This window comes from Zootoca vivipara, chromosome 17, assembly GCF_963506605.1.
Source record: "Zootoca vivipara chromosome 17, rZooViv1.1, whole genome shotgun sequence".
NCBI lineage: Eukaryota > Metazoa > Chordata > Lepidosauria > Squamata > Lacertidae > Zootoca > Zootoca vivipara.
In genome coordinates, this window is record NC_083292.1 from 23,776,535 (window position 1) to 23,790,416 (window position 13,882).

A 13,882-nucleotide genomic window follows, 5' to 3' on the forward strand; every position below is an offset into this window, starting at 1 on the left:
CATCTCGCCCAACCGCCTGCAATGCACGAATATGCAGGTCTCCCATACAGGGATTGAACCTGCAACCTTGGTGTTATCAGCACCATGCTCTAACCGACTGAGCTATCCAGGGAATAGCTGTGAAGGCCTAGAAAAAGAATAGGATTAGGGGATCGGGTGACAACCCCGCCCCCCACAGAATTTTAGAGAGAAAATTGAAAACCTCCTGTGAACCATGTGTGAAGGAACCACCAGGGTCATCTAGGTTAAGAGTCTCATGCTCTATTGACTAAGTTATTTTCTGCCCAGCTTGTTGGCACCAGTGTCCCCCTGCCCCCCCTGGCAGTCCAGCAGTTCTTTGAGCTGCTCACTCAGGTAGGCATTACTTAGTCTAGTAAGCCTGCACACATGGTAGAAAAATAGTGAGTGAGCTTGTGCTCTGAGCTCACATGCGTAACAGCAACCCTTTTATGTGCCTGCAGTGTACTTTATTGCGTTGCCCGCCTCTTGTTCTGCCGTTCCCAGTCTGTTCTAGGTTACGTGCTCTACGCTTTGGCCGGCCTGGTGGGCTTCGTCACTCACTACCTGCTGCCCCAGCTGCGGAAGCAGCTGCCCTGGTTCTGCCTCTCGCAGCCGGTGCTGAAGCCACGCGAGTACAGCCAGTTCGAAGTGCGGAGTAAGTACCCCGGGTACACATACGCGGGCAGGCGTCCCTAAACATGATGTTCCTCTGAGCTCTTGAGCGGGGGGGGGGCTGGCTTTGGAGGGTCCATTGCCCTCAGCTCAGCCCTGGGGCGGTGCAGACACAGGGTGATGCCTTTGTGCACCTGGACTTCTGTGACACAAAGCAGAGCTCCTACAGTAGGTAAGGCTTGAGACGCAGTGCAGCCAGGCTTGAGCCCCCAGGGAAGCGCTGTTGCTCAGTGGTTCTGCACACGAAGCAGGTTCAATCCCTGCCATTTCTTGGTAGGGCTGGGAGAGACACCCCTGCCTTTAACCCTGGAGAGCTGCTGCCGGTCAGTGAAGACAGTCCTCAGCTAGATGGGCCAGGCAGGTGATTGAGCATCATCTTATGTTCCTGTGTGCCTTTCTCCACTCAACGTCTTCCAGGTGCTGCCCAGCTGATGTGGTTTGAGAAGCTCTATGCCTGGCTACAGTGTGTGGAGAAATACTTCATCTACCCAGCTGTGGTGCTTAACGCTCTTACCATCGATGCCCACTCGGTCAGCACTCCACGGCAGGACAAGTTCTGCATCTAGTAAGTCCCACTCTGGGCTGCAACTTCATTGCACAGTGGGAGGGGCTGCTCCCACTGTGCACCAGGAAAACATGACTCCCTAAGACTACATTTGCACTGTATATATTCAAAGCTGTATGATGCCAGCTTCAACAGTTATGGCTTCCCCCAAAGAATTCTGGGAGCTGTAGTTTGTTACGGGTGCAGAGAGCTTATTCTCCTTATGGAGCTGCAATTCCCAGACTTCCCCATGAAGAGAGATAAATTGTTTAAGCACTCTTGAGAACTGTATTTCTGTGTGGGGAATATAGTGGTCTCCCAACAACCTTCAGCACCCTTAACAAGCCACAGCTCCCGGGATTTTGGATGGGGGGGGGAACCATGACTGCTTAAAGCAGTACCATAGTGTTTAAAAGTATGTTGTGAATGTGGTTTTTTCCCCACCTGGTGCCTTTCAGAGCACAATTCCGATCAGCATGCCAGCTGGGGCTGATGGCAGCTGTAGCTTAACGTATCTGAGGGGCACCAGGTTGGGGAAAGCGGCTCTAAATTATGGCTATCAGAAAACCCTTGTGTAACTGCATCATTTTCAGAATTTGTTGTGTGCTTGCTGATCACAGGGATTGGGTGTGGGTGTGTATTTGGGCCATGAGCACTGAGAAACTCCACTCGTGCTTCTTCCAACCATTTTTTGACTTCTGAGACGTCCATATAACTTCCAAGCAAAAGGTAGCAAATGATCAGCCTAGCCTAGTAAGCCAATATCCTTAAGCATACTGAATTTGCAATATGAAATCCTGTGCCTGCTCACCATTTGCTCAGAATGATCTAATAGCATTGGCCGTTGAGGGGCAAGACTGGATTTTTGTAATTCAGTAACTTGTAACTTCAGTTACTGCCCAGGCTGAGGAGTTAGCGCTGAACCGAAAGTGTGTGCTTATGTGCATGTTTACCGGTAAGTGCGTTTCTAGCTGTTGCATTTATGAAGCTGTGCTTTGAACCTCAGTGGGCTGCGCCTGGCAGAATCTCAGAAGCCAGAGCGTACTGGGAGGGTGAGAGACTGGGGGGGGGGAACTTTTGTGTCTGCATTTGGCTATTGGGTTCTCCCCATGAATAGCAGGAGCGGCGGTGTGCATAGCCTGCAGAAAAACATTTTGCAAAAGCTTTGCACGATCCATTTGTGATCAGAAATCATGAACACTGACCTCCAAATGCCTTTGGCTAGCAATAAACTTTGTGCAATGAACCTTGGTTTCCCTTTTTATTTATTTTTCTGCTGGGGGTGGAGGACAGATGCACGAGTGACATATTCTCTCTTCTCTTCCCTTTCCCCGCCTCCCCTCTAACCCCAGTTGCAGAGCCCTCCTCATTACCATTGCAGGCATGAAACTTCTGCGCTGCTCCTTCTGCTGCCCCCCTCAGCAGTACGTCGCCCTGGGCTTCACTGTCCTCTTCTTCCAGTTTGACTACAAGCAGTACTCCGAGGGCTTCCTCACCGACTACTTTGTCATGTCCATCCTCTTTAGCAAGGTGGGTGCTGACCTGAACCCCCCTCTCTTGTCAGGAGGAGAGTCCTAGAATCATAGAGTTGGAAGGAACCCTGAGGATCATTCCTGCAATGCAGGGATTGTACAGGTGAAACTCAAAAAATCAGTTCGCAACATACAAAAATGCAATAAACCTATTAGCCGCCTTACAGTTTAAACAAAGGCAAACCAAAGGTTTCTGCTGCTGCTGCTTTTAACCATTTGTACCTCTCATTCCTTTTCTGTGGAGGGAACCCAGGAGTTTTGGGTTACCCTGTCCAGAGGACTGCATCGTCACCCGCTATCTGGAAGGGCTTTTTGTCTTTTTTACCCAATAAAGAGCCAATCCCTGGCAGCATAGCAAATCACAAAGGGAAGGAAGGAGTTTGGAAAGTGGCGTGCAGGGCAGTCTTTGACGAGGAGTGTCTGGTGCAGGTCAAAGAGGAGGGGCAGGGGAGCAGGACAGGCAGAGACTCCCCATATTGTGGACCAGCCCATTGGGAATAGGGAAGGTGACCCAGGACTTCTGATGGGCAATTTTTCCTTTATCAAATTCAGGTGGGGCCTGACCCTTAGCCATCCTGGTCTCTGGAGTGGGGCAAATCTGCTCCCTCTCAGCTCCAATCCGCTATTCTCTACTGCTGAACTGAGCTCCATGTGGGTAAACTTCTCCGTTCTTCTTTTCCTGCACCCCATCCCCTCTCCAGCTATGGGACCTCTTGTACAAGCTCCGGTTTGTGCTCACCTACATCGCCCCCTGGCAGATCACGTGGGGCTCTGCTTTCCACGCCTTCGCTCAGCCGTTCGCCGTACCTCGTATCCTTTTCCTATTGCGGCAGCCAAGGGGTGGGGGTGAGGGGGGCAGCGCTTTCAGAGTTTTTCTCAGTAATATTCCATTCATTTCACGAAATTTACTTGGCGGAGGAACACTCGAGTGTTTTACAAATGATGAGTGCTGCAAACAGAAATAATTCCCCCTACTCCGTTTCTGCCCTCTGCTCTCAACACAACCCCCGTCATCCACCAGGAGTGGCAGCAGACTCAGGACTGCACATTTAACCAGTGGGATTCACTGCCACATGATGTTCTGGGGGGCAGCATAAGCTGCTTCTAGGAAGATTTGATTCATCAGTGACTCAGTAGCTTGAATTGGAGCTGCCACGGCCAACATTTTTACTTGTTTCCTGTTATCTATACCCCCAACTTTCCTTCAAGGAGCTCAGCATGGTTCTCCGCCTCTCTGTTTGATCTCCAAAGCAGCTCTGTGACATAGGTTAGGCTGAGAGAGGCAGTGACTGGCCCGAGGTCGCCCAGCGAGCTTCCTGACTGAGTGTGGGTGTGAACCCTGGTCTCCCAGATCCCAGTGCATCACTCTCACTCCTATGGCACCCTATTTTGATGAATGTGAGAGACAGAGAGCAGGTGGCTGGCTGTAACTTTCAGCACCTGGGGTGTGCTGACAGCAGCAAGAGTAGCCGGGTATTTGACTTTGTCCCTTTTGAACTTGACGCTGACATTTCCTTGACTGCTGCCTGCCTGTCCAGACTCTGCAATGCTGTTTGTCCAGGCTGTCCTATCTGCTCTGTTCTCCACCCCTCTCAACCCGCTGCTGGGCAGCGCCGTCTTCATCATGTCCTACGCTCGCCCCGTCAAGTTTTGGGAGCGCGACTACAAGTGAGTGCTGAGCATGTTGCAGGGAGACCCTGGAGCCAACCTCCCTTGCCACTCAGCCGCTAATAATAATAATAATAATAATAAATTATTATTATTATTATTATTATTATTTTATTATTATTTATTTATTTATTTTATATTTATTATTTTATTTATGGCTGGTTTCCCCAGCCACTCTGGGTGGCTTCCAGCAAAATATTAAAATACAATAATCCATAAAATATTGAAAACTTCCCTAAACAGGGCTGCCTTCAGATGTCTTCTAAAAGTCAGATAGTTGTTTATTTCTTTGACATCTGATGGAATCCACAGGGTGGGTGCCATTACCGAGAAGGCCCTCTGCCTGGTTTCCTGTAACTTCGCTTCTCGCAGTGAGGGAACTGCCAGAAGGCCCTTGGCGCTGGACCTCAGTGTCCGGGCTGAACAATGGGGGTGGAGACACTCTTTCAGATATACTGGGCCGGGGCATTTTAGGGCTTTGAATGTCAGCACCAACACTTTGAATTGTGCTCGGAAACATAAAAGGTTCCATTAGGTCCAGTCGTGACCGACTCTGGGGTTGCAGCGCTCATCTTGCTTTATTGGCAGAGGGAGCCGGTGTACAGCTTCCAAGTCATGTGGCCAGCATGACAAAGCCACTTCTGGCGAACCAGAGCAGCGCATGGAAACACCGTTTTCCTTCCCGCTGTAGCGGTACCTATTTATCTACTTGCACTTTGACGTGCTTTCGAACTGCTAGGTTGGCAGGAGCTGGGACCGAGCAACAGGAGCTCACCCCATTGCGGGGATTCGAACCGCTGACCTTCTGACCGGAAAGCCCTAGGCTCTGTGCTTTAACCCACAGCACCACCCGCTTGGAAACATACTGGGAGCCAATGTAGGTCTTTCAGGACCGGTGTTATGTGGTCTCAGCAGCCTCTCCCAGTCACCAGTCTAGCTGCTGCATTCTGGATTAGTTGTAGTTTCCGGGTCACCTTCAAAAGTAGCCCCAAGTAGAGCGCATTGCAGTAGTCCGAGCGGTTGATAACCAGAGCATGTACCACTGGCAAGACAGTCTGTGGGCAGGTAGGGTCTCAGCCCGCGTACCATATAGAGCTGGTAGACAGCTGCCCTGGACACAGAATTGACCTGCGTCTCCATGGACAGCTGTGAGTCCAAATTGACTCCAGAGTGAACTTTCTGCAATAGGGACGTAAACGTTGCCTTGTATGGAGACAGGTCATTGGTCCCTCTAGCCCAGCATTGTCTACCCCAGGGGTGGGGAACTCCCATCAACCCTCATCACTGGCCATGCTGGCCGGGGCCCATGGGAGTTGTAGTCCAGCGATGTCTGGAAAGCCACAGGTTCCCCACTCTTGGTCTACACCAGAGTTCCCCAAACCTGGATCTCCAGCTGTTTGGGGACTACAATTCCTATCATCCCTGGCCACTGGTCCTGCTAGCTAGGGATGATGTGAGTTGTAGTCCCAACAACCACTGGAGACTCAAGTTTGGGAAACTGGCAGTGGCTCTGTCTGTTTAGAGTTTCAAGTGGGAGACAATTCCCGGCCTTACCTGGAGATGCCAGGGATGGAACCCAGAACCTCCTGCTTGCAAAGGGACTCATCTGCCACTGAGCTACCGCCCTTCCTCACTGGATCACAGGGTCCATGCTCTTGGTCTCCCTTACTCTGGAGAAAGGTCTCATCTAGGGGTGGGCAATGCTTCTTTTTCCTTTTTTGTGTGTGCCAAGGACCACATTCCTGCTGATTGTGGGTGGGACTGGATCCAGGGGTGGGCAGGCCAAAGCCAGAAGTGGGTGAACTGCCCCCTTTTGTCTCCCCTCCCTGCCCTGGGAAAAATCAGGAGGTCCGAAGTGATTACTTGCAAAGACATTTATAAGTCAGGCTGAGGACCACAGGTTGCTCCCCTCACCCCTTGTCTAATCTCTCTCTCTCCTTCTCAGCACCAAGAGAGTTGACCATTCCAACACCCGACTGGCCACGCAGCTTGACCGCAACCCAGGTGTGTTTCCAGGGGTGGCCCCTTACTGGAGAGCTTGAGGCTGGCCGCAGGGCGGGTGGAGGCACAGAACTCTTTTCTCTGGCTCCTACTGGTAGTGCACTTTTTACGTCAACCTGGTCTGGAAAAAAAAAGTCACTATTCCATAAGAGTAAATCTTGCGCTTTAGTTCTGTGGCTGTTTTCCAGCTCCCCGCCCACCTTTCTATGTAAATCTGCACATTTAAAATAATTTTGCTGTGCAATCTTAAGCGTGGGTCTGACTAATAAGTGCTGTTTTGTATCTAGACATTGCGGGCTTGAAAGACTAAAGGCCGTATTAGATGTAACTTTAGTGCAGCCACAGAGGGAGTTTGAATTTGATAGGCACAATGATGGGAGGTGATTAATGCTTTTTCCACAAGTCACCTGTCCCTTGGCTGCAGTTCCTTGCTGCAAGAGCAGGACCCATCCACTATGCCTGCTGTCTCTGCCTCTGCTTATAAACATAAGGCCCTTCCCAGGCTAAAGCGCAGTGTGGTTGATAAAGGAGTCGGTGCGCTGCTTAAATGGTCTTGGAGTGTGAATGCCATAAGGGCACATAGGAAGCTGACTTACATCCTGTCAGACTAATTGTCTATCTAGCCCAGGATTGTTGATTCTGGCTGGCAGCAGCTCTCCAGGGTATGAGAGAGAACCTTCCGTAATCCTGCTGCGTCAGATGGCAGGGACTGATCCTGCAGCCCTCTGCCCACAAAGCAGGGGCTCTATCTCTGAGCTGCAGTCCCCATCCCTGAAGGCAGGAGACTGCCATACACTGAGTCAGGGTCTTTGACCGTCAGCCACCCGGTGACACTGGCTGGCTGGCTGTGGCTCCTTGTGGTTTTGGGCAGAGATAAGTTCTCATCGACTGATTCATTTAAATGGTGAAGCTTTCTGGGAGTTTATTGGGTGCCATGGAAGCCAGCAGCAGTCATGTACCACGGGCAAAGAAAGCCCCCTCCCCTCCTTTGCCCAAATCACTAGCCTGCCTATTGTGGAGGGAAGCCCTTCTGGGTCCCAAATGATGAGGGCAGAGTTGGGAACCCAACATTATCTGGAAGACTGCTCCTCTCTGCCTCCCCTGTGCTTTTGCTACATATTTGTGCTCATGCGGTTTGCCCCGATTCGCAGGTGCCGATGACAACAACCTGAACTCCATCTTCTACGAGCACCTGACACGCTCCTTGCAGCACACGCTCTGCGGGGACCTGATCCTGGGGCGCTGGGGCAACTACACTACAGGGGACTGTTTCATCCTGGCCTCGGACTACCTGAACGCCCTTGTGCACCTCATCGAGATTGGCAACGGCTTGGTGACCTTCCAGCTGCGGGGCCTCGAGTTCCGCGGTAAGTCGGCAGGGAGGCCAAAGCGATGGGGAAGCCCAAAATCTTCCTGCTGAATCTTCCTGGGGCAGAAGACTGCTCCTGGGGCTGTTTGTGGGAGCCGATGGGAGATGTAATCCAAAACATTTGGAGGGCCCCAGAAGACTGGATTACAGCTTCCACCTTCCCTGATGCTGGAGCTGATGGGAGATGGACGCCCAACATCTGGGTGGAGACACAGGGGCTGTCTCTGGTCCATATTTTCTCTCTCTCTCTCTCTCTCTCTCACACACACACACACACACACACACACACACCCCAAGCCTTGCCGGGAGATGCTGGGGACTGAACTTGGCCTCTGGGCATAGGAAGCTTCTTTATATCAAGTCAGAGTTGATTTGCCCATACAGCCTTCCAGTATTGCCTACTGCAGCCTTCTGCAACCAGGTGCCATCCATATGTTTTGGACTACAACTCCCATCAGCCCCAACCAGCTTGGCCAGTGGTCAAGGATGATGGGAGTGGAGGTCCAAAACACCTGTAGGTAACTAGGGTGTGGAAGGCTGGCGGTTGTTTGACAGTGGAACGGTCACCCTCAGGAGGTTATGGACTCTCCTTCCTTGGAGGTTTTTATGCAGAGGTTGAACGGCCGTCTTTCATGGATGCTTTAGCTGAGATTCCTGCATTGCAGGGGGTTGGACTAGATGACCCTCAGCGTACCTTCCAGCCCTGTGTTTCTATGATATTATTATTAATATTGTTGTTTTGTTGTTGTTGTTAAAAATTATTCCCCACCTTCTGCCAGCAGGTCCCAGGGTGGGTTACAACAACCCTAAGATTCAGAATTAAGAACAGTTAAAATACTGTCGCTAACTAGCAGCAGGTCCGCAGCAGAGAAGGGGCTTTTCCCCATCCCCTCCCTCCTGGTTCTTTTCTAAGTGGAGATACCAGAGTTGCCACTGAGCTCCGGCACTGCATCTAGCCTGCAGGTTAGAGGTAGGCAACACGCCAGCCCAGAGGTGGAATCTGCCCTCCCCTGCACAAAACCCCATCAATTTTGATGGCAGCAGCACAGGCAAACAAAATTAAGAGTCTGTTGTTGAGAGGTTTGGAACCCTCTGTTCTGTGATGCGAATCGCCAATGACCCCCCCCTCCCTAGTCAATTTGTTGTTGTTTAGTCGTTTAGTCGTGTCCGACTCTTCGTGACCCCATGGACCAGAGCACGCCAGGCACTCCTGTCTTCCACCGCCTCCCGCAGTTTGGTCAAACTCATGTTTGTGGCTTCGAGAACACTGTCCAACCATCTAGTTCTCTGTCGTCCCCTTCTCCTTGTGCCCTCCATCTTTCCCAATATCAGGGTATTTTCCAGGCAGTCTTCTCTTCTCATGAGGTGGCCAAAGTATTGGAGCCTCAGCTTCACAATCTGTCCTTCCAGTGAGCACTCAGGGCCGATTTCCTTCAGAATGGATAGGTTTGATCTTCTTGCAGTCCATGGGACTCTCAAGAGTCTCCTCCAGCACCATAATTCAAAAGCATCAATTCTTCGGCGATCAGCCTTCTTTATCTTCTTTACCCTAGTCAATAGATTGGCTATTTCATGAGCAAGGAGGGGGCAATAGCCCATGTCCTCAACTTATCGGCAAAGATCTCTGTGTTCTTGTTTAAGTGTGGGGTCAGATCCCCTGCTGTCAAGATGGGCCACTGGTGACTATGGCCCATGGGGCACAGAGAGGTCAGGGCCCACTGCCGCAGACCAATGTGCGGGCTGCCCTTTCTTCTCTAGGTACCTACTGCCAGCAGCGAGAGGTGGAAGCCATCACGGAGGGGGTGGAGGAGGACGAGGGCTGCTGCTGCTGCGAGCCGGGCCACCTGCCGCGCATGCTGAGCTTCAACGCGGCCTTTGGGCAGCGCTGGCTGGCCTGGGAAGTGGCCGCCACCAAGTACGTCCTGGAGGGCTACAGCATCAGCGACAACAACGCCGCCTCCATGCTCCAGGTCTTCGATCTTCGGAAGATCCTCATCACTTATTACGTCAAGGTGAACCTCATTGCCCCGGAGGGGAGATCTGTACTACTGCACTTCTGGGTTGTTAGTCATGATCGTTACGCCACAATAATTTTATTTTTCTAAAAATCAAAAGGTCGGTTGAAAGAGGTTGGTGCCTTCAGCAGGCACCGGAAAAGCAACAGAGATGGTCGGTGCTGTTTTTCTAGAAAAAGAGGTGCCGGAACTCACCAGGAACATCTCCCTCGTTCTTTTAGAAGGGCAATGGCGCCCACCTGAGAAGTGGTGGAACTAAGTTCCAGGGGGAGGGGGGAGCCCTGGAAACAGTGCATATCTAATATTTACCAGACAGAATTCCCAAAGGATTTGGTTGGTATTAGGGGGTCCCCTTTTCCGGTTGCATTTGGACAGTGAAATCTCCGCCTAACAAGCCAACAGGCATGAGCTTCATACAGTCACTTTGGTCTTAGGAATGGGGCCTTTACTGTGGAATTTTCCCCCATCCCTGTATCAGACAGATGCTGCCTCTGTTAACTTTCTGGTGCCTCTTGAAGACCTTCCTTTTCCAACAAGCCTTTTATGTTGCGGTTTTTCTCCCAGTCTAATGTTGGAATAGTTTTTTTTATTGATGTCTTTATTATTGACTGGTTTGGGATGTTTCATTGGAATCGATTTATAAACAAAACAGAAGTTTGAAGTAGGGTTTCCCAAACTTGGGTCTCCATCTGTTTTGGGACTTCAATTCTCATCATCCTTGACCCTTTGGCAGAGCATCATCTACTATGTGACTGGCTCTCCAAAGCTCGAGGAGTGGCTGGGCAACGAGGGGATCCAGGAGGCCCTCCGCCCCTGCACCTCTCTGAACTACGCAGACAGCGACCCCACCTTCAACCTCAACATAGACGAGGATTACGATCACCGCATGGCAGGCATCACCCTGGCTTCCTTCTGCAATATCTACCTCGACTGGATCCAGTACTGTGCTAGCCGCAGGGAGAAGGTGAGTCATGGGCTGTTGTGGGTAGGGGAGGTGTCGTAGGAGAGAAATGGTTGCTTACTCTCTGAAAAAAGGAGGTTTCCACCTGGTTCTCCTAGAAGTCTTCCCAAACCCCCAATCCCATATGTGAGTCTTCCAGAGACGGAATAAATAGTAATAATAACTTTATTATTTAAATGCCGCCCATCTGAGTCTCCCTCTCCTGCTGCAACAAGCCGTCCTCCACCCTGGTCTCCAAGAGCAAGCAGCATAATGAGGAGGTCAGAACAGAGACCAGATGTTTGCAGACACAGTTTGAGACTGCGTGGGAAGCATCTGGGAGAGGAGGAGCCTTCAAAGGGGTGGAAGGTTGGGACCTTCAGTCTTGGCAGCTGCTCTGTAAGGGCAAGAAGTGTTGCTGCGCTGCATGCCGTTTCATTGAATAAAGCGTTGACTTCACTGACAACCCTGACTCTGCTTCTTCATGCTGACCTCCAGCCCTTCATGCATCTGACTCCAGCCCTGACCAATGCAGATTCTGTGCGTGGGCCCCGTTCTGCCTCCCATGCCTCTGTGTGTTTCTTTCTTTCTTTCCTTGCAGCCGGTGGACCGGGAGTGGAACTCCCCTCTGGTCACTCTGTGCTTTGGGCTCTGCATCCTGGGGCGCCGGGCCTTGGGCACTGCCTCCCACAGCATGTCAGCCAGGTGAGACCAGCCCCACACATGCCTCCTCCCCACCCTCTGTGTTAAGAACCCCCGTGTAGGTTTGATTGCAATGCTTTGCCACACAGGTTTGTATTATTGTTTGCCTAGTCATGCAGCTTATCAATTTTAATAATAATGCTGTGGGTTAAACCACAGAGTCTAGGGCTTGCTGATCAAGAAGGTCGGCGGTTCGAATCCCTGCAATGGGGTGAGCTCCCGTTGCTCGGTCCCAGCTCCTGCCCCCCCAGCAGTTTGAAAGCACATCAAAGTGCAAGTAGATAAATAGGGACCGCTCCGGCGGGAAGGTAAACGGTGTTTCCGTGCACTGCTCTGGTTCGCCAGAAGCAGCTTTGTCATGCTGGCCACATGACCCGGAAGCTGTGGACAAACGCCGGCTCCCTCGGCCTATAGAGCGAGATGAGCGCCGCAACTCCAGAGTCGGACACGACTGGACCTGATGGTCAGGGGCCCCTTTACCTTTTTAATAATAATAATAATAATAATAATAATAATAATAATAATAATAATAATAATAATGTACCTTGGATCCCAAATGCCTTGGTACTTGAACGTTTTGGCTCCTGAACACCACAAACCCGGAATTGACTGTTCCAGTTTGCGAACGTTCTTTGGAACCCGAACATCTGATGGGAGTTCCGCGGCTTTTGATTGGCTGCAGGAGCTTCCGGACTTCTGGAACAGGTTCCATTCGACTTCCAAGGTATGACTGTACATTGGTACCTCTAGTTGAGGACACGATCCGTTCCAGGGTGCCGTTTGCACCCCGAAAAGTCCCCAATTAGAGCAGCGCTTCTGCGCAAGCGCGGAGCACTTCCAAGTTTGCCGCATTCGCAACCCGAAAAGCCGCAACGTGAAGCAAACGCAACAAGAGGTAAGACTGTATAGGGAACAACTGCTAAAGACTCCTGCCTGTGTGGCCTGCCTGAACAACAAAGCTCAGTGTCTTAATCTAAGGCTCTTAATCATGGCATGAGCCTCTTAATTTTAGGATCGTAGGTTCGAGCCCCACATTGGGCAAAACAATTCCTACATTGCAGGGGGTTGGACTAGATAATAATAATTTTTATTATTTGTACCCCACACATCTGACTGGGTTTCCCCAGTCCCTTCCAACTCTGCAATTCCATGATTCCTCCCTCCTCCTTTCTTTGCAGCCTGGAGCCCTTCCTGTACGGCCTGCATGCACTGTTCAAGGGGGACTTCCGAATCACATCACCCCGCGATGAGTGGGTCTTTGCTGACATGGACCTGCTGCATCACGTGGTGGCACCCGGAGTGCGCATGTCACTCAAGCTACACCAGGTGTGCCTTTGCCCCACCCACGTAATTAAGTAGGAGCATCGGAAGCTGCCCTACAGAGCCAGACCGTGTCATGGACTGGCTGGAGGCAGAGGAGTGGTGGGAGAAACCGGCTGGGGAACCCCCAAGGGAACCCCCAGGGGAAGAAGGCTCAGAGCCAGGGGTGCTCCTTCCCTGTCTTGCCCCTTGCAATACAGCATTGCCTCTCCTCTTCAAGGACCATTTCACCTCCCCGGACGAGTACGACGACCCAGCTGTGTTGTACGACGCCATACGGTCGAACGAGGAGAAGATGGTGATCTCGCACGAGGGCGACCCAGCTTGGCGCAGTGCCATCCTCACTAACACACCCGCCCTGCTGGCCCTGCGCCACGTGATGGACGACGCCAGCGACGAGTACAAGATTATCATGCTCAACAAGCGCTACCTCGGATTCCGGGTCATCAAGGTGGGCAAAAGGCTGAGATTGTGGGAGATGCATGGATTTTCCTCTTTCATGGAAGTGGGGGGGAAGCTGAGCTCTGTGGGCAGGGAAGTGTGAGGACTCGGGTAGCAAGAAAAGATTGCCCACGTCAGCATTGTTCGGGGCAGAGCCTGAAGCATTCATACTGGGAAACAAAGACAGACCAGTGCGTTTGACTTCACCTGGTTTCTCCAGCTCCTAAAAATAAACTTCATAGCAGCCTTCCTCAACTTGGTGCTCTCCAAATGTTGTTGGACTCCAGCTCCCACCTTCCCTGACCACTGACCACGCTGGTTGAGGCTGATGGGAGTTGTGGTCCGAAACATCTTAAGGGCAGCAGGCTGGGGAAGTCGGTCCCTATAGTTTGCATCTTTTTCACCATCAGGGTTTTTCTGACTTGCGGAAGCTTTCTGTTGAGTCCCCTTCCAGCATTTTAGTTTGGCTGGCGATAGTTATCCTGTCCACCTTGCACCTTTTTACAGAAGAACATCCTAGCCTCAGTTAACATCTATATCTGCCTATATCTTTCTGTATACATAAAAATAGAAGGTTGTCGTCATGCAGTCCTCGTTGGAGGGTTTGTAGCGCCTCGCCACATCACAATACTACTGCATTTTCATGAAGTCAGGGTTTGGTAGGGGAGCAATAGAGAA

The 13,882-nt window shown here is 51.3% G+C and overlaps 1 protein-coding gene across 1 annotated transcript in view; it reads left to right on the forward strand.

Moving 5' to 3' along the window:
- The window catches only part of PCNX3 (pecanex 3), a 53,283-nt gene that overhangs the window by 30,950 nt on the left and 8,451 nt on the right, over positions 1 to 13,882 (forward strand). The window contains exons 20-31 of the mRNA XM_035098162.2: positions 505 to 655; positions 1,090 to 1,237; positions 2,569 to 2,746; positions 3,450 to 3,558; positions 4,287 to 4,416; positions 6,362 to 6,420; positions 7,569 to 7,784; positions 9,545 to 9,798; positions 10,535 to 10,765; positions 11,343 to 11,446; positions 12,622 to 12,769; positions 12,984 to 13,214. Of these exons, the coding sequence (XP_034954053.1) occupies positions 505 to 655; positions 1,090 to 1,237; positions 2,569 to 2,746; positions 3,450 to 3,558; positions 4,287 to 4,416; positions 6,362 to 6,420; positions 7,569 to 7,784; positions 9,545 to 9,798; positions 10,535 to 10,765; positions 11,343 to 11,446; positions 12,622 to 12,769; positions 12,984 to 13,214 (1,959 nt within the window). The remainder of the gene's footprint in view (positions 1 to 504; positions 656 to 1,089; positions 1,238 to 2,568; positions 2,747 to 3,449; positions 3,559 to 4,286; positions 4,417 to 6,361; positions 6,421 to 7,568; positions 7,785 to 9,544; positions 9,799 to 10,534; positions 10,766 to 11,342; positions 11,447 to 12,621; positions 12,770 to 12,983; positions 13,215 to 13,882) is intronic.